The 24,870-nt window shown below is 47.5% G+C and overlaps 2 protein-coding genes across 3 annotated transcripts in view; one reads left to right on the top strand and one right to left on the bottom strand.

Annotated features, from left to right (window-relative positions):
* The first annotated feature begins 1,976 nt into the window (after window positions 1–1,976).
* On the top strand, window positions 1,977–22,625 carry TTC1 (tetratricopeptide repeat domain 1). 2 transcript variants are annotated; one of them, XM_082291371.1, is made up of 8 exons: window positions 1,977–2,014; window positions 3,104–3,430; window positions 11,571–11,631; window positions 12,771–12,883; window positions 13,110–13,146; window positions 14,865–15,013; window positions 16,989–17,043; window positions 21,455–22,625. In XM_082291371.1, the coding sequence occupies exons 2-8, from the start codon at window positions 3,113–3,115 to the stop codon at window positions 21,586–21,588; spliced, it is 867 nt and encodes a 288-aa protein (XP_082147497.1). In that variant the 5' UTR covers window positions 1,977–2,014; window positions 3,104–3,112; the 3' UTR covers window positions 21,589–22,625. The 2 variants fall into 2 exon arrangements, with proteins under 2 accessions (XP_082147497.1, XP_082147498.1); XM_082291372.1 differs by lacking the exon at window positions 1,977–2,014 and adding an exon at window positions 2,306–2,407.
* A 669-nt stretch (window positions 22,626–23,294) lies between these two features.
* The window catches only part of PWWP2A (PWWP domain containing 2A), a gene marked incomplete at both ends in the record, with an annotated part of 29,732 nt that continues 28,156 nt past the window's right edge, over window positions 23,295–24,870 (bottom strand). Inside the window, 2 exons of the mRNA XM_082291732.1 lie at window positions 23,295–23,401; window positions 24,024–24,104. Coding sequence (XP_082147858.1) covers window positions 24,073–24,104 — 32 coding nt within the window. The remainder of the gene's footprint in view (window positions 23,402–24,023; window positions 24,105–24,870) is intronic.

Genomic DNA, 24,870 nt, shown 5'->3' with positions numbered 1-24,870 from the left:
GAAATAGCCAAAATTCCTCTTCCACAGAAATGGAAGGAGACAGGGAAAGGAAATCTGAGGCTGTTACTGGAAAATTTAATGACAAAATACATTAGCTTGAGCTGTGAAAAACATGCTCCCTGTCTAGCAATTCCCATAATCTTCATAGTACTGCAGCCAAGACATGGAGAAAAGGAGAATGGATGTTCAAAATTAATAAGAACCCCCCACCATTTCTCTAATAAGTCAGCCTAAAAAGCAGATGTAGTAAAACTTTAATTTATGGCTGTGATTAAAAAGCCTTTAATTGCCTATTTCACAATTTCCTTTCAAAATGTTCTTTGGGAAGCACAATAATTTGATTCCACTGAGACTTGTGTGCAAACGTTTAATTCTGGTGAAGAACCTGAACTTCCTGTGACCTCCAGAAAACGGTAATTATTTTTCCTTTGCTTGATTTGTTGAGCTTTGGTTTCTTCACTGTGAAGATCTAAAAAGTTGTCCCGAGAAGTAAATTTAACATATGGCCTGGAGCCTGAGGTAGTTGTGCAACATTTATCCCTCTCCTGGGTGACTGAGAGTCCAATCCCGCCCTGCTGGAGCACTGGGGAGCTCCAGCCCTGCTTTCACCAAACTGGACCAGAGTCACAAGGAAAGGGCCGGGGACCCGGCTTGGGAAATCCAACATCGCCATCTATTGGATTGCGGTGGCGAGGGAGAGTCACAAACCCTCCGGCCCACCGGAGTCCTCGGGCTTTGCGCGACACCAATCCAACCTTTTAAGCAGTAAGACTTTCCCTCAGGGCAGCGGGAGGACTTGAATATCCCGCTTTCAGTTGTGATGATAAATAATGAGAAGATGTTTTCCAGATTGCTGGGTTTTATCAACTCGAATGGTCACCTGGCTCCGTCCGTCGGCATCAGGCTGAATCTTCTGCTGTAAACAGTAGTATTTAGGAATATCTGAAGAACAACTGAAGTGCAAAACCTCCCAAGTCTCTGGCTGTTGGAATCCAAGGGTGTTGTTCCATCCCCCGGCACAATTCAAGCCTCCTTTTGGGCTCAGATTTGAAATGCCTTAACACCTTTAATGTTGTATGAAAGCAGAAGGGGCTGTGAGACTAAACAAGAGGAGCATCATCTCAAAGTTACAAAGTATGCAGGTGTATAAACATGAGATGTTCATCGGGGAGAAGCGGGTCCCGGGAGTCTCGTGGGGTTTGGCACAGCCAAGAGCTGGTGCTGCACCTGGATCAGGGCAACCCCTGGGACTGATGCAGGCTGGGGATGCACAGATGGAGAGTGGGATGATAGGTGAGAGCTGGACAGGAAAACATGACCCCTGTGCCCTGGGCTGATCCCTCCACATGGGCAGCAGGGGAGGGGGGATGGTGCCCCTGTGCCCCCTCAAGGTGAGAGCCCACCTGCAGAGCTGCCCCAGCCCTGGGCCCAGCACAGGAAGGGCCTGGAGCTGCTGCAGCCGGGCCAGAGGAGGCTCCAGGATGATCCGAGGGATGGAGCAGCTCTGCTGGGAGGAAAGGCTGCGAGAGCTGGGATTGTTCAGCCTGGAGAGGAGAAGCTTTGGGGTGACCTCAGTGTGGCTTTGCAGGGCCTGAAGGAGCCAGCAAGGAACATGGAGAGAGATGATTTACACTAGTGCAGCCCTGGGGAGAAAGAGGCCACCTGCCCTCACCTATCCTCACCGGCCCTCACCTGGTCTCACCTGTTCCCAGCTGCCTTCCGCTGCTCTCAGCTGTCTTCTTCTGCTCTCACCTGCCTTCCACTGCCCCCCTCACCTATTCTCACCTATTCTCACCTGTTCTCACCTGCCCTCACCTGCCCTCACCTGTTCTCACCTGTTCTCACCTGTTCTCACCTGCCCTCACCTGTTCTCACCTGCGCTCTCTCAAGGAACTACAGTCCCCAGCATGCCCCGCGCGCACCCCTCCCTCATTGGCTGTCGCGACCGGAAGCTGCTGTCTCGTGCGCCTCGGGGACGCGGCGGAAGCCGGGAGGCGGAAGCGCGGCTGGCGCAGTGAGTGCGGGGCCGGGGGCGCGGGGGGCCGGCGAGGCCTCGGGGGGATCCAGCGGGGCCGGCGGGCGATGACCCCGGTCTGGACCATCCCCTCAGCGCTCGGACAGCGCGGGGCGAGCCCTGCGAGCCGGGCACGGCGCCGCGGGGGTCGTGGTGGGGCTGGAGGGGCCGCAGGGCAGGCGGGGGCCGTGCTGGGGTCGGTCCCGCGGGGCTGTGCCGGGCTGGTCCCGGCGCTCTGAGCTCCGCAGTTCCCTTACTCACGGAAGCAGTGTCCCGGCCCCGTGTCCCTGCACGGGGTATGGAATCAGGGGGAAGTTGCCGCCCCTCCGAGAGATCCGAGTTTCCCTTTAGAGATGTCAAGAGCACTTTGAAGCACTTTAAAGATTTGTAAAGGTGGATAGAAGAAATTATATAATTAAGTATATTTGGAGGTGTATAAATATGAAAGGGGAGGTGTTACAGTGGGGATTACTGTAACACGCATATATCAAACCAGGAGGTCCGTGGAAAAGAAATATATATGGATGGATTGATGGTAGATGTTTCAGAGATGTTTATTTCCCCAGCCCATGGCCGGGGCTCTGCCGAGGAACCCTCACAGTCTGGGCTGAGGGTCCCTGCCCACGCAGGGAAACACAAACCAACCATGGGGAACGAGGCTGCCCAGGGGCAGGGAAACACCGTGTGTCCCCTCAGGGCCCCTCTCCCAGGGCTGCACGGCGCGGGGAGGAGACTGTCGGGCTCAGGGCAGGGCCCGGGCTCTGCTCCGGGGCCCAGCAGCGGCACCAGAGCACCGGGCAGGGCCTGAGCCCGGCAATTCCCCTGCACAGGAGGCAGAAGTGCTGCCCTGGGCAGGGCCTGGCCCTGAACAGAACCCAGAGAGGCTGTGGGGTCTCCTCCCTGGGGATATTCCAGAGCTGCCTGCACACAATCCTGTACCCTCTGTTTGGGAAGGCAGGAGGTGGGACCAGTGGCCCACTGTGGTCCCTTCCAGCCTCATCCACTCTGGGATTCTGGGATTTGTTTGCTGACTTTAAAATGATGATTATTGAGTGTCACTCCTTTCTCATTTCCACAACCCTCTCCCAGGAGCCGAGCATGGAAGAATTTAAAGATGCAAGCCTGCCTGATGAGTTACTGAATCACATGAAGCTGTCAGATCAGAAGTGTCCAGAGACTGGCCCCAGCGATGCCCAGCACCCCCAGAGCTTTGGAAGTGGCTGTGCCTCATCCCCAGGCCAGGATCCCACAGAGGAGAGTTTCCATGACTGTCACGACTCCTTTGAGGCCAAAGGACCTGTGCTGGATGACGAAGGGAATGTTCAGGATGAAGGGAGCAGCTCGAGGAAGCAGACAGAACTAGATGAAGAATACTTGCTAGAACTAGAGAAAGATATGCCAGAGGAGGAGAAGCAGGTAATGCAAAGCACCAGTGCTGGGTATGAAATGATCTGTGTGGAATGGTCTGGGGCTGACATGGAAAGGGACCTTTAAAGCTCTCTCTGTCTGCTTTTACTGTTCTAAATTCCCTCTTTTAGGTAACAAACGTTTGTGGCTTTCCTTGCTGCTCTTAATCTTCACGTTCCATTGCAGATTTTGTGTGCCTTGAGCAGTGAGTGAGGTGGCTGTGACTCAGAGTCTACAGGGAACAAAACTCTCCCTGTTCCCTGTTACTGTCTGTGCATCCATTGTTTTTCCCTGAGTGCCTGCAAGGTGCTTCTCCAAAGTTCAGCAGATTCCAGGATAGTTTTCCTGAAAGGTTGGTTTAGGGAATCCAGCCAGTTGGGATTCAATTTGGATGGATCCCTATGGATTATTTGGGCTTTCATGAAATGAAACACATTAAATGTGTGGGATTGTTTGTTTTCAGCGCTGTCACATTGGACAAACTCATCCTGCAGCAGGGAGGAGAAAAATGCAGTTTTTCATCAATGGAACACATCTTTGTGTTAATTTGGAAGTTCCTTGAGGTGGGAAAGCAGTACTGGGGAAGGACAACATGGGATACAATCTCCTTGAAGCAGGAATGAGACTGAAAGTAATTCTGGTCTCTGCTGGACCTGGTGGGAATCCCTTTGGATCTCTGTGTCTCAGGTTTGACTCCAAATGAGCAGAATGATGCTGCCATTTGTAATTTAATAATGAAAACTAGGGGGGAGGTGTTCTGGTGCATCCTTTGGAGGATTTTAGTCCAAGCCCCTGCCCAGAGCCAGGGAAATCTCTGGCACAGTCCATCTGGCTCCCTGTGCTGCTGGTTAACTACTCTGGAAACTTTTGTCCTGTATTTAATTAGAGTTTCTTTTATTGCAGGGCCCTGAGCATCTCAGGGCCTCCCCATGACTCCCTCTGGGAAGTCAATATCTTGTTGTTGTTGTAGGAGGGAGTTTGTTTGGTTTGGGTTTTTTTGCAGTAGGGGACACACCAAAACAGAGCGTTCTCCAAATGCATCTCTCAGGTGCTGAGCAGAGAGCAAAAATCACCTTCCTTGACCTCCTCACACACAAAATCCATCTCATTGCCCTTGGGTTTTTTCCAGTTGGAGTGAACAGTCCCTGTTTTCTCCTTGTGTTTATTCCTGTACAATAAGGAGCACTGTCATCGTGAGTCACATTAGGGCTGCTGCACCAGCCTGGGACTTGAGAGCTTCTGAGAAAAACTGCTAAAAACTGGGGGGAAATTGTTCCAGAGCTAAACTCTAAAAAGAGCAGCAAGCCTGGCAATTGACTGTGTTAATTTTCGTGCTGTTCTTGGTTTGGGTGTATTTTTAGATAATCATCTCATTTTGCACATGGATCTTTGCCTGCTGTCAAATGACCAAAATAATTGGGAATGCTGAATCTTGGCACTCAGCTTTGTGGAACTCCACTGGAAGGGGCTATGGGAGTGCAAAACAACAACTGCTTCAAACTGGGAAGGTTTCCTTAGAGAAAGGCTGGAGGCAGCTGCAGCTCTCGTCTTGCTGCAGGTTTATTTCCAGTGGTGTTGAGCAATTCTGCCCTTCAGAGCGGTTTGTGATTTCATCTACCCAAACTGAGCAATTCTGTCTCTCACCAGCACCACAAGTATTGGATCAGCAGTTCTTTGTTTATATTCCATGGAGAGATTTCTAAATATTGCAGGCTTTCAAATGTAGTTTTTTCTCTAGCAAAATATTGCTGGTATCTCATACAAGCAGAGCTGCAGAACTCTGAATGCTCAGGTGTTAGAGCCACTGGAGTGGCCCATTCCATGAGCTCACCCTGGACAGGTCATTCCTCAATTGCTGCTCCAACTCTCCTCCTTGTACTTGCTATCGATGGCCACGAATTTATTTTTTAAAGTGAAACATTCTGGATATTCTGATGATAGAAGATTCTGTTAAATGCTGCAGCTTTTAAGAAAAAGTCCTGCAGTCCCAGTGTGAAAACAGTGCTGCACATTCATTTACTCAGAGCTTTGCAAACTCTCTAAGCCTCCTCCCAATGACTCAAAAGGGGTGTTTTTGAGAAGGGCAACGTGGGTTTTTATTTATTTTTTATTGCAGCTGCAGCAAATGAGACAGAAATTCTCAGAAGTGCTTTGTGGCTGCTGAGGTGGGGAGCAGCCTCTCAGCAGCCCCTCGTGCCCTGTGCTGGCACACCTCAGTGTGAGTGGAGCACTGAGGGCAGTGATTCTCAGTGAAATCAAGCTGTATTTTTAGATCCAGGGCAGGAGAAGCAGACATCAAACAGCAGCTTGGTGCTGGCACCTGGGGAGGTGGATTTGATTTGGCTGCTTGTCTAAATCACAAAAACTCCCCAGGCACTGGTGCTGCAGCACCAACCATAAACTGTGGGCTCAGGGCACGAGGAGAGCTGGATGTGAGCCCTGCTCCAGTCGGATTTGTGGAGCTACACCTTCACAGTTTGGGGTTTTTGTAACCAGAGCCCATTGTTGTGTTCAGCTGCTGTAATAAATGGGCTCTGTGCAGTGATGCTCTCCAACAATGGGCTGTAGGAAAAGCCTCTCATTTATTCTGGAGATGCAAAGGCAGATTCTGGTCCTGGCTCTGGGTATTTCTGGGCAGATTCCAGCAGCTCAGAGTAGAAACACTCACCTGTGCAGAGGCTGCTGCAGAGCTCGGAGGGAAGGAGCCAGTGAGTGGTTGTGTATTTTCTCTAATTACATTTCAAGAGCCCCATACAGTGAGATTTCTAATGTTAAGCAGCAGGAATTCCTTCCAGGGACACAGCAGGGATACCCTAAGAAATCTTCTCTACACAGAGAAGCAAAATAAGAACCTGAAGGGATATTGAGACACAAACCTGTAAGAAGAGTTCTTAAAAACAGAGCCTGCTTCCTTGCTTGGGCTTGCAGCTCTGAGCCTTTTAAGGATTGAAATTCACTTTTCCAGGGTTTGGTTGTTGTTTCACAAGGCTTCTGCTGCTGCCTCAGCAGAGGCACTGAGCAGCAAATTGCTTTTGATGCATTCCAAGCAGATTTTTCTGGCTGGTTGTCAGTGACAGTGATGGCTTTGACGTGGGGCTGCTCTGCAGAATTAATCCGAGGACACCCAGCAGCTGTTCCAGGGTCATTGTTCAGCCTGCCCCAGCCCTCCTCTGGGGGACACCCTTTAATGAGGGGTTTATCCAGTGCAGGACTCACAGTCCCTCAGCTCCTCCATCGTGGCAGATGCTGCCCTGTTCTGTGGCAAGGACTGGGGTGCTCTAATTTTGGCTGTGGAACCCCGTGTTCTGTAAGACACCGGAATAAATATCCAATATTCCTCCTGAGCAGTTCCTTCTCTGGGCTTTCCATGTGCCCTGGACCTCCAGCTGGCTGGAATCACAGTTCCTGTTCTGACCAGCAGGAAATGTGTCAGCAAGACAAGCAAGAGGAGATTTTTGAGGAGTGTCTTGTGAGCAACTCCATAGGAATGAGGTGGAACTGATTTTGAGAATAGGATTTTGAGTGATACCTGAGATTCTTTCTGGGCTAAACAGTAAAGTTTCCCTTTTTTTAACGCCCCTGTTTTTTGCAGGCTCTAGGATACATTAGAGAACACTGGCTTAGTGAAGACATTTCCTTTAAGCTGCCCCCTCCTCACCCTTCCTTTCCTCCCTGTGCCTTTGGGGTGATCCCATTGTTTTCCATAAAGGGAAGTTTCTGTGTAGAATAAAACATCCTGTTACATTTTCAGAGTTAAAGCTTGGAACATTTGAGCAGTAGATCTGTATCTGCTGCAGTCATTCATTGCAAGAGCTGGTGAGAAGAACTTGAATAAAAGCTGAAATTATAATTTCCCTGTGTGATTTATAATTCTTTGCATTGTAAACAAACAGAAGTCTTTTGCTGGATGGCAACTGAATAGGAAGAGGGGAAAAGTCTCCCTTCATGTCCCTTTGAGTGGTGCTGTCTGATTTGAGTCTTGTGTTCAGTTGTGGCAGAGGCTGCTCCTGTCAGATCGAGGCCTTTCCCACTTGTGCTGATGGATTTAGGGTCAGCTCCACTTTCCTTGCCCGAGGCTGTTGCCTCTGGAGCAGGAAGGATGAATGGCACTGTTGTCACTCAGGGAGAGGCACACTTAGGCTGGGCTTAACTGGAGCTGTCGGGGAGGGCTGTGACCTCCTTCCCTGTGTCTGCAAGTGCTGCTTCCAATTTCATGGAATTGGGTGATTGGGCAGGAGAAAGAGTAAGGTTCTTTTCCATGGAATCCCAGGGAGCAGGGACAGGCCAGGTCTATCCCTGCCATTGCCCTGGAACCTCCCAAGTGCAGCTTTGGCACTTCTCAAGATTTAAAAAAGGGGTTTTGGGGTGACTCCAACCTTAAATGGAAATGCAAATCCTTGGATGCAGGATAGAGCAGTAGCTTCCCAAAACTGCAGGGGGTAGCAGACAACTGCCAACAAACGACTGAGAAGTGGGATTGGAAGCCGAAAAATGTATCCCTGATCTGTTTGAATTCCTGTTTCTGTGCAGCCTCTGAACTCCAGGAATTTTGAATTCCTTGGTTGTGGTGACCTTCCCAAGGGGCTGTGAGTGGCAGGTTCAGTGTAAATAGAATTTCTCCAGAGCTGGAGCCAGGAGTAGTTCCCAGCAAAGGGGAAATCAAGGGATCAATCCAAGCACAGGAACAGCCAGAGGAAATGTTGTGGGAAGTGTCACAAACTGAGGGTGTTGTTCCTTCAGCTCCCACTGGCTGCTCAAGGATATCACTTCCAGCACTTTATTGTGTTGCTCACTTCCCAAGGAAACAGTGGGAATGTGTAGGTTGCTGTCTCCTCTAATAGCAGAATAATGCTTTTATTACTATAAAATTATATTTAATATATAAATAGAATTTATATCTTTTATTCTATTTTGTATCATGCTTTTCTGTTAACCCTGAGTGTTTTGGCAGAGCAGCTGAGGGCACGGGCTGTGTGTGATTTAGGTTTGTACTTTATTGTCACAAGACCAAGCTGTCCCTTGTCATGATTTGAGATAATCTCCAGCACCCCGGCTTTGCCAGGCAGGTTTGGGTTAAATACTGATTTTTTCTGAGTCTGGGATTGGAATTCAGTATCCAAATCTAAACATTTCTAATCAGATCCTGTAAGAATCATCACCAGTTACATGCAGTTATTTCTTCAAAAAATATTTAAACCACATCAAAAATCAGTGCCTACCATGGAATTTGCCATCTTTGCATGACTAAAATTTGCAAAAAAACCCCAAACCTTCAGATTTTGCTGCCATTGAAGAGCAGAAAACCCTAAACTAAGGAGCTGTGGCTGCCACCAGTGCTGTGTGTGAGCAGCCCCAGGGCACGGAGCAGGCCAGGATGGCTTTTCCTGGGCACAGCATTCCAGGGTTCAGGCTGACCCAATTCCCTGGGAGGGAAGGAAGGGCAGCTGCCCTGCAGCCACTGAACCCATGTCCTGGAGCAGCCTGCTGGGACATGGAGGGGCATCGTGCCAATCCCTTCACGAGTCACTTGGGATTTTTTCCTCTGGGCTGATCAGTCCTGGGGAGCTGCTGCCCACTCAGCCCAGGGCGCCCATGGAGCTGGAGTTCCCCATCCTCAGGGCAGAGCTGGCTCTTCTCAGTGCTGGAGTGCTTTGGGGTTTTTCCCTGGCTTTGAGCAGGTTCTCCCAGCCTCCCCTGGAGCAGTGCAGCTTAAATGGAAATTCAGCCCTAAGAATTGCCTTTCCCCTGTTCTGTGTTAGGAATTTCTGTTAAAGGAGTGTCTGGATGGAGGAATAAATAATGTATTTGTTTCACACACAGCCGGCTTTGCAGGGCAGTGTCTTCAGCATGTGAGGGGCTCATCCATTTTTCATGCAGTTACATTTTGTGGAAAAGCCAGAGGAATTGGCTTTTATGTGTTGCTTCTTGATCAGTCATACCTGAAATGCAAATCCATCGATGTGCAGGAGGTACCCTACAGACTTCAGCGTTTTAAAAACACTTTGGACACTCAGTTTAGAAGTTAAACCCATAAACCAGGGATATGTTGGAAACACAGGTTTTGAGCCATTGCTGCTTTGCAGGGAGCTGAATAAATTACAAAATCATACACAGAGCTCTTAAAAGTGCTGCTTTGTTGTTTTTCCTTTTACTCCTTTTTTTTATATAAAGCTTTTTCTTCTGAAGCTTTCTTGCTGCAGATCACTTTTTATATTAGCATTTAATGCATCATTAGGGTAAACATGTAATATTTTTTAATAATTCAGATAAAATGAAACAAAATGTTGATCATGCAGGTCAAACTTTTCATCCAGCATCCCTTGATTTCAGGGTTTCTGCCTGAGGACTGGTGTGAGCATGCTGGAGTTGTGTTCATAATAAAAATCCTTTCATTCTTGTGGAGCTGTAACTGAACCCTGTGCAGCAGAGAATCAGCTCATGGCACTGAAAGGCCACTTCTAAATAGGTCATGAGCAATGAAGTCAGTGGGGTTTGTGTTTCAGGCAGCCCTTCCCTCACTGAGGGCTGTCTGTGGAGATCTTTCCAGCAGGATCTTCGTCTCAGGCCTGCTCTGTGCTGAGATGGGGCTGCTTTGTTCAGTGCCACAAAATGCTGGGATCATTTTCACTCTCTGTGCACTGCAGATGATTTTAAAATGCCTTTTTGTGGGGTCCAGGCAGGAATTTCTGTCTGATCCCTCAAAAATTGAGATGTAGCAGTTCCACATTCTCTGTGCTGGACAGCAGAGTCCTGCATTACACAGGGAATTTGGGATTTTTGTGCAGTGTGGAATTTGTATGTTCATGTTTAGAAAGCACCAACTGAGTCCCTTGGGGTGTTGTGGAAGGACTTGGGGGGGTTTGTCAGGCCTTCCTGAGCACTTCCTGAATAATTGGATATGGTTTGTCTGCCCTGTGTTTTGTGGGGTTTCCTTAACATTTGAGGAGTAATAGGTATTAGAAAAGCTATTTAATAGGCAATGGGAACAAATTTGATGGTCTGGGCATGTATCAAAGGGGTCAGATGAGATTTTGCTGTGGAATTTTGTGTCATGGCTCAGTGTCCTTCCATTGAACCTGATCTGTTCTCAAGGTGGTGCCGATGGTCAGGTGAATCAATTTGCAAAGCCAATAAAAGCAGGAGGAAGAACCTGTGATTTTGAAGTGTTTGTCAGCTCCTTGGCATAGCTGGGAGCTGCTGCAGTGCTCCACACACTGTACTATATTTAGCTGTTTCCAAGGAGATGTTCTATGTGATATTGATAATTGCATTAATCCTTGATTCACACAATCTGCAGGAAAGGAAACTGCTCCTTTTCCTACTGTTGGCTTTTTAATTGCTCAGTGATCTGTCATTTACAGACACCTCCATTGAAGTCCTTTGTGTGCTGGGAGAAAAACCAGTGGTCCAGTGCTGGTTTTTGTATAACAGAACGACTCCTGAGCTCTGGGATGTTCCTGCCTTTCCCTGCTTTGTTTCAGGAATGGCTGCACTGTCAGGAGGTTGAAGGGATGGCTCAGTGACATCCTGAGTTTTCTGTGTCACAGGCTGAGAGCCTGAGCGTGGCCTCCCCTTGTGCCAAGATGTTCATGGTTGAAAACACAGCTCTGCTCACATGTGCATTTCTCACTGGACAAAGAACCTGGTTTGGGGGTTCACTCACTCTGCCTGAGAAATCTTGCAGGGCAGAGATCTTTCTCACCCTGGACCTTTTCCTTGTGCATCTCTGAATGTAACTGGAATCGCTGAGGTGGAATTATTTCAAGCAAAACTTTTGAGACTTTACATTTCAAATATATTCTGCATAGTTGACCTGCAGTGAGTGAATTAAATGGAGTTGGAAAGGAGAAGCAAACAGCCAGCTAAAAGGTGATGTACTGGTTTAAAGCATGGAATTCTCCATGGATGCTCTCCCTGCATCCTGGTGTCTGTGAAGTGGAGCTTTTTAATTGCTGTGCTGTTACACTCCAGTGTTTCATGCATATAGAAAGGATTTCGTGTCACAGGGTCTACAAGCAGATCTTGGTAGAGTTAAAACTGTTCAGGTTATGGTTTTTTCTGCTTCCCTTCCATACTTTATTTGGAACTGCAGCTGACCTAGTTGTTCATTTCAGTGAAATACTCTGAGACATTGTCGTTTCTTTTGTAGAAAAGAAGGAAGGAGAGCAAAGGGCTGAAGGAGAAAGGAAATGAGCACTTCAAGAAAGGAGGTGGGTTGATCATCTTTGAACACCGTGTGGATGCTAGAGAATCCCAGAATAGTACTGAGCCATCGTGGTGGTGCTGCAGAAAACCCTGAGGAAGATCTCACACCATCCTTGTTGAATTTTATCACCCCTTTCATTTTTCTTCCAGCTCTAGAGAAGAGATGGAGATACCAGGCCTCCTTTAGAGCTGTTTAAATCCCAAAGATTTGGATACTAAAGCGGGATTCCCATGAAAGCTGAGTGCTTACATACAAAACCATGGATTTTGGACTGCCTTCCAAGTGTCAGGGCTTCATTTACCGATCAAAAAAGGCTTCCCCCAGGCTCTGAGTTGGGCTGATGGTTGTGCTTAGAACTGATGGAGGACCTGGGGCTCTGTAGCTGCCTTGTACCTTTGTACATGGATTTTAATGAGCAAACAGAAGGGGGGAAGTGGTTTTGACACCTACCTTTGATTTAATCTGCTGGTGGGTGGAGGATCCCCAGAGAAAGCAGGAAATGCAGGTTCTTGCTTCCCTCAGTCAGCAGGACACAGCCAAGGAACCTGTGTTCCCTGCAGACCAGGCAGAGGCTGGAGGTGCCTTGTGTCCTAAGGAAACACAATCCTGGGAACGTCCTCCAGCTCTGGAAGGCATCAGAGAGGACAGGAGGGAACTGCTCAGCCCAGGAGAGCCACAGGCCTGGAAGTTGGCTGAGGCACCTGCTGGAGTCTCATCCCTGGCCTCTCCTTGACAAGCCCTCTGACATTTAAGTCAGCCACTGAGGATGATGTGGCCATAAAACCTCCCTGCAGCTGCTCTGAGCAGGTACGGGGCAGTGACAGGTCAGGGACACACTTCATCCAAAGGGATTCCACCTCTGCTCAAATGGAAGGAAACAATTTCAGGGATGAGAATTACATCCACATCCCGCTGCACTAGTTGCATTCAGCTCAGGAGTATATTTCTGCTTTTACAGGCAGAATTGAGTCAACTTTAAAATAATCAATTGTATTTATGTACTTAGTAATGTTCTTTGAGAGCAGCTACTGATTCTGGTGTAATATCACCAGATCTTGAGAAATGTTTCCAAAGGAACTTCAGCCATGGGTTCAGTGATTTGAAACAAATGGTTTGGTTTGGGTTTTTCCTGTTGCTCTGCAGACTATGGAGAGGCAGAAGACTCTTACACCAAGGCTCTGCAGATATGCCCAGCCTGCTTCCAGAAGGACAGGGCTGTTCTGTTCTCAAACAGAGCTGCTGCAAAAATGAAACAGGTGAGTGTTGGTTTTATTCTGTGTCACACTGGATTAAGGCTGGGACAAATGCAATTATCCAGTGATCAGAGCCCTCCCAGACCAAGGAGTCCGAGTTGTGCCCCATCCCCACCTTGTCCCCAGCCCAGAGCACTGAGTGCCACCTCCAGCCCTTCCTTGGGCACCTCCAGGAATGGGGACATGAAGAAATATGACTTCAGTCTAACAAAACTATTCTGTGTTCTAGGACAAGACAGAGGCTGCCCTGACTGACTGCACCAAAGGTACTTTTTTCTCTCTGTGCTGCCCTCATGGCAGATTTTTATACAGAAATTGTGTCCTTTAGTGCCTTTGCTGCAGAGCTATAATTTTAGGCATAAGGGTCTTTAAAGAATTGAACAGAAAACACCTGATTTGTATTACTTATTTTGTAAAATGTCTGTCAAACCTTTCCTGTCTGCAGTAATTTACTTTCTATTCTCCCATGCCATAAGGCTGCAGTTCGTGCTTGTTTTTAATAGGAAAGTCTTTTCTATGGAAACTGTTTCCCACACCTGTGATTTCAAACCCACTTCCACCTGCCATTCGCCCCAAATCCTGGTTTAATCCCAGATTCCAAAGAACTGTGAGGCTGTATAGAGTTAAAAGCATTATCAAGTCCCTTTCCTGCACAGCTTTTGCTTTGTCACCAGGGCTTATGTTCCCCTGTTCCTGCCCTGCAGTTCTCTCTCTGCACCTTCTGGTGGAATCAGTTCAGCTGTGCTTTGCTTTATTGCTTCCGCCCACTCACCCACCCTCGAGTGTTTGTTAAACTCCCTGTGACAGCTGGGGGAAAAAATCCAAATTACCAATCAGAGAACTAATCCAGTGGCCGTGTGCCAGCACTGCCTGCACAGAAATGGGAGGCTGTGTGTGCTGAAAGGGCTCCTGGAGGTACCAAATTCTCCCTGGCCTCTCTCACTGGGGCTCTGCCTGGCTTTGGTGCTGCTGCTTTCTGAAAAACACCTTGGATTTTGCAGTGGCTCAGAGGGAATCAATGTGCTTTGAGCAGGGAGACTTCAGCTGCCAGGGCCTGACACTCCCCAGGGACTGGAGCACAGCAGAACAATTCAGTCACCTGCAGCTTGCTGACTGTGGCATTGCCTTTGTCCTTCCCAGAAGACAAACTGGAATATTTACCTGGATAATCCGAGATTTAATTGTCCCCAGAACCATTTTAATGGGCTAGGAAGTATAAAGTGGACAGACCTCTTCCTGTGGTGAAAAATCCTTCATAGTCCCTCTTTCTGAGGTGAAATCTTTCACATTCCCTGTTTCTGTGGTGAAAAATGGATGAAGGAATTCTTGAGGAATTACCATGTGGAGGTTACTGCTGAGTTTAGCATTCAGTCTGAACTGCTACTGCTAACAGCCCTGGCTGCCAAGGGAATGAGGAGGGGAAAAGCTGAGATTCAGTCAGGATGCCCCTCTGCCAGCTCAGAGAGCTGAAATCACTGTTTGTGCATTCCCAACCCAATCTGGACTGTTCGATATTAAATTCAGAAGAGCTCCAGAAATTCTCCTGGAGTTTGTCTCCACTTGAACTGAGATAAGCATGGCAAGACTGATTTTCCCTGCTGTGTGTGTCTGGAGGGATATTTAACTTTAGCTGCCATCTAATAATAGCCACTTTCTAAACACACAAAAACTGAAATATCTTGCAGATCCTTAAAGTTTCTGTAGCATCACTTAGGGTCCCTGCATGGATAGGATTGCACATTTAAAGCTTTGTGACCATAAATCACTTCCATCTGTGATAGATAGTGGACATTAAACGAAACATGATCCTGAGACTGTCCCAGGCAGCTGTTTCTGAGTTCTGACTTAGCTTTAAGCTGTGCCTCTGCTTGATCCTGAGTTACATTCTAAGGACAACTTATAAATGTAATACACACTTCAGAATTCATTTGAGGGGTGGAGAAATGTTTCAAGTACAACCCTGGGCTTTGGTTTTGTTTTCCAGCTGTGGAATTAGACCCTCACTATGTCAGAGCTTTGCTGAGGAGAGCAGAACTCTATGAAAAAACAGAAAAATTAGATGAAGCTCTGGAAGATTATAAGGCAGTCCTAGAAAGAGACCAATCAGTTCATCAAGCCAGAGAAGCTTGCATGGTAAGCTTAAGCCTTTCAGTGAACTTTGACCTAACTTATTTATCATTATTTTAGTTCAGCTTCACATCAGTGAACCTGCAATGAATTCTGCCTCTGAAGGACAAAAAAAAAAATCATTTGCATCACCTGCAAATTTGTCTCTAAGCCCACTCTGAATGCATTGTTACAAAAATCTTTTTGAAAGGCTTAATTGTTTTAAGTCTCCATTTGGGAAAATAAATCATTAGTGGTGATTCTGCCCCCCTTTTCCCCACACTGTGGTGTTAAGTGACAGATTAGGAACAGCTTTTATGGCATATTAGGCAAGAAACCTTGCCTGGAATGATTTCCTGGGGGACTGGATCAGTTGCACTGATGGCAGAAAATATTCTGCTTAACTGTGTGATTGCTGTTGGTGGTGAGGGGTGACCCCATTAAACAGCTGAGCTCCCAGAAAGGACCTGCAGCCTCTGGAGCTGGGCTGGGGCTTCCCCTGGGCCAGGAACAGCTCCCCAGGGAATGGGCACGGCCCCGAGGCTGCCAGAGCTCCAGGAGCGTTTGGACAGCGCTGCCAGGGATGCCCAGGGTGGGGTTGTTGGGGGGTCTGGGCAGGGCCAGGAGCTGCACTGGGTGATCCTGGTGGTCTCTTCTCACTCAGGATAATCCAGGACTCTGAGTCAGACCCTCAGAGTTGGCTGGTTCTGTCCAGGCTGTTTGGAACCCCTGGAAGTACAAACACTGTCCTTGTACCTGTGCAAAGCCATGCTTTTCTCTCAGGGACTGTGCCCCCGATGGTCCCACAGCAGAGCCCTTGCCCAGCCCCAGAAGGGAATCTCCAGCAGTGCTGCTGCTCCTCTGGCCATCCTTCAGCTCACAGCTCAGTGTTTATTCCTGATTCCTGTGCCTGGGCAGTGCAGAGCTTGGGGTTCCTGTTGCCTGACCTCCCTTGGCCAGGCAGAGCCCTTGGCTGCAGAACCCTTTGGACAAAATGCCCTCAGTGTACCCTGCACTGGCATTTGGTCTGTTCTGCCCTGAGCTGGTCCTTGTCAGATTTGAGGGGAGAAGCAAACTATTGAGACTGAAGCTTAAAACTCCCTTCTTGAAAACCTGTTCAGGAAATCCTGACAGCTGTAATTTTACACTTTGCAAATATTCATCATAAATCTCTAAATTTCATAATACAAACCCCCAGGTTTCAGCTGTTGACTCCCCATACCTGGTTACATCTCTAACCTGGAGGAGGCTGGGAAGCTTTGCTCCATTTTAAGGTTAAAGTGTCTCTGCTTTGCAGGAATATCACAGAATCTTTTCCTCCTCACTGGCAGTGAAAATGATGCCTCAAGAAAATCTGCAAATTGGCTTCATTCACAGTTTGAGCAAATCTTCTCCTCCCTGCCCACAGCAATGATCTCACACTGCTCTAGGGAATGTCATGACCCTGTTAAATGACAGATTAAAATATGAAATGCACAACATTCTTTGATTCTTGATTTGGTACCTGCTCCAACATTTGAGCACTGTTTGTATTTCAGGAGTGCAGAGCTGAGGTTCTGATTTCAATCCTCCGTTATTTTTGACTTTTTCAATGCCAGACTAAACAGTTTGGAATTATCATGGTTTGTGGTCAAATCATCCCTGTTGCTGCTTTCCCAGAAAGTTTCATTATATGGAAGCAATGCTTAGGTTTGGTTTTTCACAGGTGTGTAACTGTGGGGAGAATTTCAGCTTCCACACAGGTTTTGAGGTATTTTAGGGCAGATAAAGTGATTTCCCAGAAGAAGCTGTACTTTGGGATAAGTATCACAGACACCAGATAAAAATAGGTGTCCATAAAGACATTCCTGGAGTGGGAAATGCTGAGTCTCTGGATTAGCAGTGTTCAGAGTCTGAAGTAGGGACTGCACATCAGGATTTGTGTCTCTGTCACTGCTGATGTCCAAAATGGGACTATTATTGAAAACAGGGCTCTGATTCCAGTTTTTCTCTCTCTCCACAGAGATTACCACAGCAAATTGAGGAGAGGAATGAAAAATTAAAGAAAGAAATGTTGGGTGAGTAGCATGTACTTCCATAAAAATTGTCATAATCTGCTAGAAAAAAATGCCTGAGTAGAATCTCTTGTATAAAATTTAAAGGGGGTAAATTTGAAAGGAAATATTTGTTCAGTGTTAAACAAAACTCCTGATTTCTCAATTGCTTGGTTTCACCTACAGTATATTGGAGACAAGGAATTCTTCCATGCAGGAAAGGCCATTAGTTCTATTTAAAGAAAGAAAACTTAAAACCTTCTGAAACAATTTCATATTGATATATGCAAGAGCTGGGGAAAATGTTTTGACCCAGGCCAACTGCTCAGCCCTTTCTCCCTGCAAATAAACCCTCAAAGCAAACATTCTCATGAAAGGGATAAACCAGGGCTTTCTCTAAACCTGTACCTGAAGGAACTCCCCCAGCTGAAATAACTGGGGATGTTTGATCTGGGGGCTAAAGAAATAAATGTGATTATTTCTGTAGCACTTCCAGCCCAGAGACCTCCAGGTGTTCATGTTTGCCTTGATTTATTCAGCATTTCATTGCTGTTTGGTTGGAGGCTGAATTGGACCTCCCCAGGGTTAGCACCAGGAGTGGAATTACATTTCCTAAGGCAGTGTTTGGTGGGAAGGGGAAGGCAGTGTTTGCCTGTTCTGCAAAAAATCAGGGTAAACAAACTCAGCCTGTCTTTCACACTGGTTCTTGATATATTTGGGAAGAAGAGACTGTTTCAGCTTAGGCTGATATTTTTCCGTAATGTCTTTTCCTGCTCTGCAGCCTCTGATTTGCTCTGGCTTTGTTCTGCTCTGACCTAGCAGAGTGTCAGTGAGGCTTTGCAGAGCTTTACAGGATCAGAGTCTGCTTCCCCCATTGTGCTGAGAACAAACCCTAAATAAAGCAGGTTAAGGGTGATAGGGCTATAAATAAATGACAAATGCAGAAAATCTCCAGAAGGATCAGGCCCATCGGTAGGACATGGGATGGGTTTCAGCACAAAGTAATATGAAAATAATTCCTGATCTTTGCTGAACTCTAAAGGGCCTCACTAATCACAAGGGATTTGGCTGGAACAGTAAATCCAACCCTAGTTCTGCTCTGCTGTTTTTTTCCTCGATGTCAGACTAGATGGGATCTTCTTTTAACAGTGTTAATACCTCAAAAGTGCCAGTTGGGATTTCAGAACTGAACTGGGCTTTTGGGAACCAGTTCAGACTGTTTCTGTTGGGATTCTGGAGAAAGAAGTCCCTTCTCAGTGATGTCACACAAGGAGTTCAAACAGCTGGAGAGCCAGACTGAGAGCAGGGCAGGACAGCACAGAACCTGTGTTCATCCCCAGCCTCATGTGTGACAGGATGGTCACAGCTGTGCTTAAATGACAATGACATGGTGGCAGTAGGGCAGGGGGGGTTGAGCTCAGCACTGCCTGAGCTCTCTGGTGCCACACAAACTGAGGGGTTTCTATAAAACACTCTTTTGAAATGAAGTCAGGAATGTGGGCAGCTCCTTCTCCTAAGTGTCCCAGATGCCCTGTGTGTTGCTGTTAAGGGAGGCAGTGGTGATGCCATGGAGCTGCCCAGGGAGGAAGGAAACACTTCCCAGGGTTTGCAAACTGCTGCAGCTCTGGATGAGGTCAGGGGAAAGCCCTGGAGGGGATTTAGGTGGGAGTTCTGGAAGGAGTGGGAGACGAGAAACTCAATGGAATGTGGTGGTTATGAGATTCCTTTGGATTGTTTCATTGTGCAGTGAATTTGTTTGAAGCTGTTCCCACTTTTCCACCCTTTCTGATGGCATTTCCCACTGCCAGGATGGACCTGGCTTGTGGCATAGCACCAGGAGCTGCTCTGACTGGGCCTGGACAGTGCCAGGGGGACATTCCTGCCTTCCCACAGGGCAGCTCAGGTGCCTGGGTTGTATTCCAGACTTTTGGGTTCCAGGACAGCAAATCAGAGGCATCCTGAGAGTTCCAGGCCGAGCCTGCTCCAGGAGCACTGACACTAAACTGAAATTAGGAACAATGTCCCAGTTTGTGCTTTGGCTCCTGTGGATATTGAACTGATCCTCAGTGAGTGAATTGGCCTGTCCTGGTTTTGCTGAGCTTTTATTCTTTCAACTCAAACAAGCCCTGGGTTGCCCAACCATCTCCCACTGTCACAGCACTGGAGCTGTGCACAAACAAACCCAGATAAATGGAGTGCATCCTCCTCCTTCCCAAGTGTGCTTCCTGTTTCCCAGGGCTGCAGCTCGTTTCTGTCAGAAGCTGAACCCTTTGTGCAGTGCTCGTGTGTAAATATCCCAGAGCACACATTCCTGGCTGGATTTTCCTTGTGTGCAAGTGCTGGCCCATGTGACTGCTGAGGTTGATGTCACCAGAAAAACCCTGGTTTGTGGCCAAGCCCACTCGTGCTGTGTCCCCTCAAGGATCTCCCTTTTCCAAGGCTGACATTTGTATTTCAGTTATTCCATGTTTTCCATCAGCTCAGCTGCCAATGATGTCTGCTCAGGATGAAGTGACCCCTGAATTCACATCAAAGAGAGCTGGACTTGCAGCAGCCTTGGGAAGGAGCTTTGAAATCCAAGTGGTTCTTTCCCTCTGTGCTTCCATGAGCATCCTCTGCCTCAGGGACTGAGCATGTGAACAATGACCATTTTCTGGGGGGCTTTTATATTTCTCTCCTTAAAGCCAACGATTTCCAGTCTTGTTTAGAGACTTTTATAATTATTGAGATATCTGGGACCACTCCTTTGGGGAGAGGGTGTGAGGAGAGGGGAGCTTTGGAATGGTTTTAGCAGTTTGGGGGCCAGAGCATCTCACTTGGGCCTTCCTGCCAAAAAGAGATTTTTCCAGCTACCTGAGATCAGCAAGGATATTTATTAGGCTTTGTGCCTAAAGAATTATGGGATTTGGTTGGTTTGGTTTTTTGTATTGACAGCTATGTTGTGTTTGCAGCTGAGCTGCTAAACCCCAACCCTGCACAAGGTGAGTTTAAATAGTTAAACCAGAGCCAAATTACAGTTACAGTTCACCCCTCATTTACCATTTAGGGAAGGGAGAAAGATTTGCCCTTGCTCTTTTAATTGCTTAAAAATGTTGGTAATATAACAAGTCACACAGAGAGGAGACCTCATCAGGAAATGTCTTTTCACCAAAAGAATTCTTTACACAAGCAAGATGGAGCTTTTCAACTCCCAAACCCTACATTAACACCAGCAGCTAAGCCAGAATTATTGCCAGAAAGACTGAATAGCAATTAATTTTGGCTGTTACATCTTAATGTAAATTGTGAGTAATCTTTTCCTGCATCTGCCTCTTTCAATAGGGTGTTAAATTGCAGTTTAGGTGAGTAATGAATCACAGACTTCTAAGCCCTAAATTGATTTTTACAGTTCTGTTTTCTTGTTAACCCCTGAATATTTGCTTTGGTGAACCTGACTGTGCTGGAGTTGCAGGTGGAAAATAAACAGGGTGTGTTTGAAAGAAAAAGAGCAAAATGTGTGAGAATAAGGGCAGAGGGAGGAGACGGTGACCCTGCTTGGGGACAGGGAGTGTTGGAGGCTGGGCAGCCTCTGCAGCTGAGTCCCAGCTCCACGTGGTGCCTTTTCCTTCCTCCCAGCACAGGCTCTGAGGGAGCTTTTCTTTGGGAGGGGGTTGGAGTTCACTACAGCCCTTAATTTAGGGTTGAAAGGAGCTGGGGGAGGAGGAGACAGAGCTTCCCTACAATGCTGGCTCTGTGTGTGCCAGGACAGCAGCAGCAGCTCCGGGCTGGAGTGCCCGGAAAAGCCAAGGCTTTCTTCTGCCTCATTAACAATTAATTCAGTGTGGCTGCCCCAGAGCCTGGCTGGGGAGGGAGAGAGCAGGAAGGTGATCTGGGATGTGCTGGTGGAATTATCATAAAGCCCCAAATCCATGCTGTGCTGGGGAGCTTCAACTTGTCCAAACTTCTGCTATTTCTTTGGGAAATCTACAATTCTGCACTGAAACCAGGAGGAAAAGAATGTTTTTCTTGGAAAACTGACCATCTTCTTCCTTTGTGTTGTCATGCCAGGGGGTTGTATTCAGCCAGCAGTGAAGTTGTTACCTCTGCTTCCTGTTTCAGTTTATCCATTCTGTAATTCCTAGATAGGATTTTTTTAAAGGATGTCCTTTTGTTGTCCTTCCCCTCTTACAGCTGTAGCAAGGTGCATTCTCCAGAGTCAGAAATCACATGTGATCCACATGCTGACAGGACTTTATTAACTCTCATACCCTGTGGATATTTAACAATGATTTTTAATTCCTGCTAAGAGCCTAAATATTAACCAAATGCAGAGATTTCCCCAGGATTTACCTGTGATGGATAAATCAGCAGGGCTGGGCTGTGTGGTTGGGTGTAATTCCATGGCAGTTTTCCCTCTGCTCAGCTCTCACCATGTTCTTTTGGGATGTCTTTGCAGACAAACTGAAGGATCTGGGCAATTTGGTTCTGCGCCCCTTTGGCCTGTCAACAGAGAACTTCCAGGTCAAACAGGATTCCTCAACTGGCTCCTACTCCATCAATTTTGTTCAAAACCCCAACAACAACAGATAACGTGGATTCAGCGTGGCCATGCCAGGACCCAGCAAACCAACACCCTCCACCCCCAGCGGAAGAGGAGACTCAACAAACTCATTTCCCAGCTTGTGAAATTGTTTGCAATGTGGATGTAAAGCAACTCATTTGACTTCTCATAGTGATAACTGTGTCCAGTGTGTGATTTATTATTTTTTTTAATTTTTTTCCCCCCTTCCCTTGCGGTGTTTGGCTTTTCCAAGAGGCAGTTCCTTGGTTTGGCCCACGCAGTGCTGGCAGCACAATGGTAGCAGCAGTTCAGGGGAATCCAGAGGCTGGAACAAAGGCTGGTGGTGTCCTGGGAATGGGGAAATCCAGCAGCAGCACTGCCCCACCCCCAGTTGGGTGGGACTGGCACCGCTGGACACAGCTCTGCCCTGGAATCACGGATCTTGTAATAAAGGCTTGGTACTTCTGCTCTTTGGGTCGTGAGGTTCTTGCCCAGGCTGAGCTCTCCCCAAGATGGGTTTGTTGTTAAAGGTCCCACAAATAACACCTTGCAGGACATTCAGTGGGATTTTTTGGCCCTGCTTGCAGCAGTATTGTAATTTCACTCCATGCCACCCTTCCAGCAGTTTGTTTACTTGATACGAGTTTTTCTGAGGGCAACAATGACATTTTGTGCCTCCCTCTGTATCTATGCACCCCATAAAGGTACCTTCAAATGAAATGTGCTTGTCTGAGATCCATTCATGTTGCAGGGATCCACAGGAGTTGATTGCAAAAGGTCTGCACAGTCACTGGACCTTGAGGACTTGGAAATGTTCATAGAATGAGATGATCTCTGAGGTCCCTTCCAGGCCAAACCAGGCTGTGATATAAATATAAATATATGTATAGATACATTTATGTGTTCTGTTGTGGTGGTTCATTCAAGTTTTGGAGAAGGTGCCTTTTGTAATTCCTGCTTTCCTGGGTTTTGTCAGTGCTGAAGTGTTTACAGTGGAGGCAGATTCTGCAGTTGTCTCCATGCAGATTTCAGTACATGATTTAATTAAATAATTAGCAGTGGCTGCCTTGGCTGTTGGGTGTCATCTCCAATTCATTTCAGGAAGTCTCTGTGTGTCTGAAATTCAGCAGCTCCAGCCTTTCACTGGAAGGAAGAGCCTTTCCAGGCACGGCGGGTTTGGTGCTTTAATGTCATTTTGTCTCTGCAGCTGTGAAAGGTTTTTTTGATTGTTAAACTCTGTCCTGCTGCATTTTTAGTTTAGTTTTAGTTTAGAGCTGGGCCCGGGGGGCTGATGAGCTGTGAAACCTCTGCTGCCTGAGCTGAGCTCTGCAGGGAAGGCCTAGTGGCTTGGGATTAGTAGAAATGTTCATAATCTTCCCTAAAACACTGCACTGCAGAGCAGAGGTGCCCAGGCTGCTGCAGGGAGCCCTGGGCAGGGCAGGGCTGGGCTAAGGGGGCACCTGGGCTTTGTCAGGCCCCAGCACCAGCCCTGCATCACCAGCTGGCCCTGGTTCCACTCACCTGCAACATCCCAGCACATCCCTGGCATGTGCAAAAATGGAACCACTTCAGAACTACCTCGGGTGCTTTCAATTTTAATTTTTTTTTTATTCTTTAAAATGTCCTTGCTCTGACCAGGGGTTTCAGTCCCTACCCGCACTGTGTGCAGTGTCACTCACCCGTGGGTGGCTCTTGTGCCCAGTTACACCAGTGGCCTTTTCCAACTTGCTGCTTCAGGGGTTCAGGGACACGAGTTCTGTTCTTCCACTCTGTTCCTGCTTCACCTCTTTGAAGGCCTGGGGAGCTGCAAATATTCCTTCTCGGCTGGAGGCTGGGGAATTTCTGGGAAATAAAAGCACAACAAAGCTTTTGAATTTCCTGCCTGCTGTGCAAACACATCATCGAATCACTGTGCAACTCCCCTGCAGGATGCCTGATGTGCACCTGTAGTTTTCCAATGAAGGGAAGGGCACAGGAAGAAGGACTGCAGCTGATTAGTGTTTGTAATTTAATTGCATTGTGTGAAAGTCACTGGGAATTGGGCACTCTGGTACTGAGGACTCAAACCTCCAGGTAATCCCTCCCTCCTCAGTGCCACTCTCCAGCTGGACCAGAAACCTCTGGCAGGTGTTATCTGCCATGACAGCACGTTCTCCTCTAGGCGAAATTCCAATTAATTGAAAGTCCTTTTGCATTGTCCAAATCCTGAACAAGTGCATGTATTTTGCTTTTGATTTTTAAGTGTTTTTTTATGTCTGAACTAGTCCTCAGAGCTGCCACCAGTAGAATGGTGCTTCCTCCTGCTGCCACTGGCCACAGCTCAGGGAGTGCCAGCGAGTTTTGAGTCACACATGTTGGATTTACAACCTCTAATAGGAAAAAACTTTTACAAAATATAATCTTTTAAATATAAGTGCTCTTAAACCAAACAGTTCCTTGCTCAGCTGTTCCAACAGCTACTCACCTTCCTGGTAACCAGCACGTGCCTCTTTTCCAGCTGGAACTGTCCATCCTCAGCTCCCGCCTTTGTTCCTCCTTCCTTTGCCTGCCAAACACAAAACCTTTCAGTACCTGCCCTTTCCCCTGAGGCGTTTGCACAGAAATAAAGGGAATGTTGGTCTTGTCCATGAGCTAGGTTAAGTCTCTCCCTCCAAAGAACTTCCTCCGGGATTTCCATAACACTTGTGGCTCAGACCTTCCATTTTTTGACACCAGAACTGACACTGGGATTTAGCTCTGTCTTATGCAAAGGTTCTCATTCACTTCTCTGTTGCCTCAGAGACTTTAATCCTTTTGGCTGCAGATGGGCTGAGGTTTAGATCTCAGAGAGTCACAGATTGCCAGGATGGTTTGTGCTGGAAGGGACATAAAAGCTCATCCAGTTCCACTCCCTGCCATGGGCAGGAGCACCTTCCAGGGATCAGGAACAACTTCCAGAGGCCACTTTGCTCCAAGCCCCATCCAACCTGGCCTGGAACAGCTCATTCCAGGTCTTGCCTGTGAGTGCCAGGGCCTGGCCCTCAGAGGAGCTGAACACCTGCAGTTCTCTCCATCCCACCAAAGATCTGGAGCATTTAACATCTCTCAAAATACAAAAAAAACAGTTCCCCAGTTCACATCTTCAGCTGTGCCTCCCACAGCCCCAGCCCCAAGGGAGGCAGCTGGAGGCCACACTCCAGGGAAGGGTCCGTGGGACTGACACAGGCCCAGCACAGCTGATCCCTCCTGCCCAGCGGGATCCAAAATCCCCCCCAGCTCATCCCTTGGGATATTCAGGATCTGACAAAGCACCGAGCTCTGAAGCCCAATCC

Source organism: Coloeus monedula (assembly GCF_965178545.1).
Source record: "Coloeus monedula genome assembly, chromosome: 15".
NCBI classification, from domain to species: domain Eukaryota; kingdom Metazoa; phylum Chordata; class Aves; order Passeriformes; family Corvidae; genus Coloeus; species Coloeus monedula.
This window is presented reverse-complemented; position numbering and strand designations above follow the sequence as displayed.

Coding starts and splice junctions, on each gene's coding strand:
- TTC1 (XM_082291371.1), top strand. CDS start 3,113: ATGGAAGAATTTAAAGATGCAAGCCTGCCTGATGAGTTACTGAATCAC. Junction 11,632..12,770: donor TGAGCACTTCAAGAAAGGAG/GTGGGTTGATCA, acceptor GTTGCTCTGCAG/ACTATGGAGAGGCAGAAGAC. Junction 17,044..21,454: donor ATTAAAGAAAGAAATGTTGG/GTGAGTAGCATG, acceptor ATGTCTTTGCAG/ACAAACTGAAGGATCTGGGC.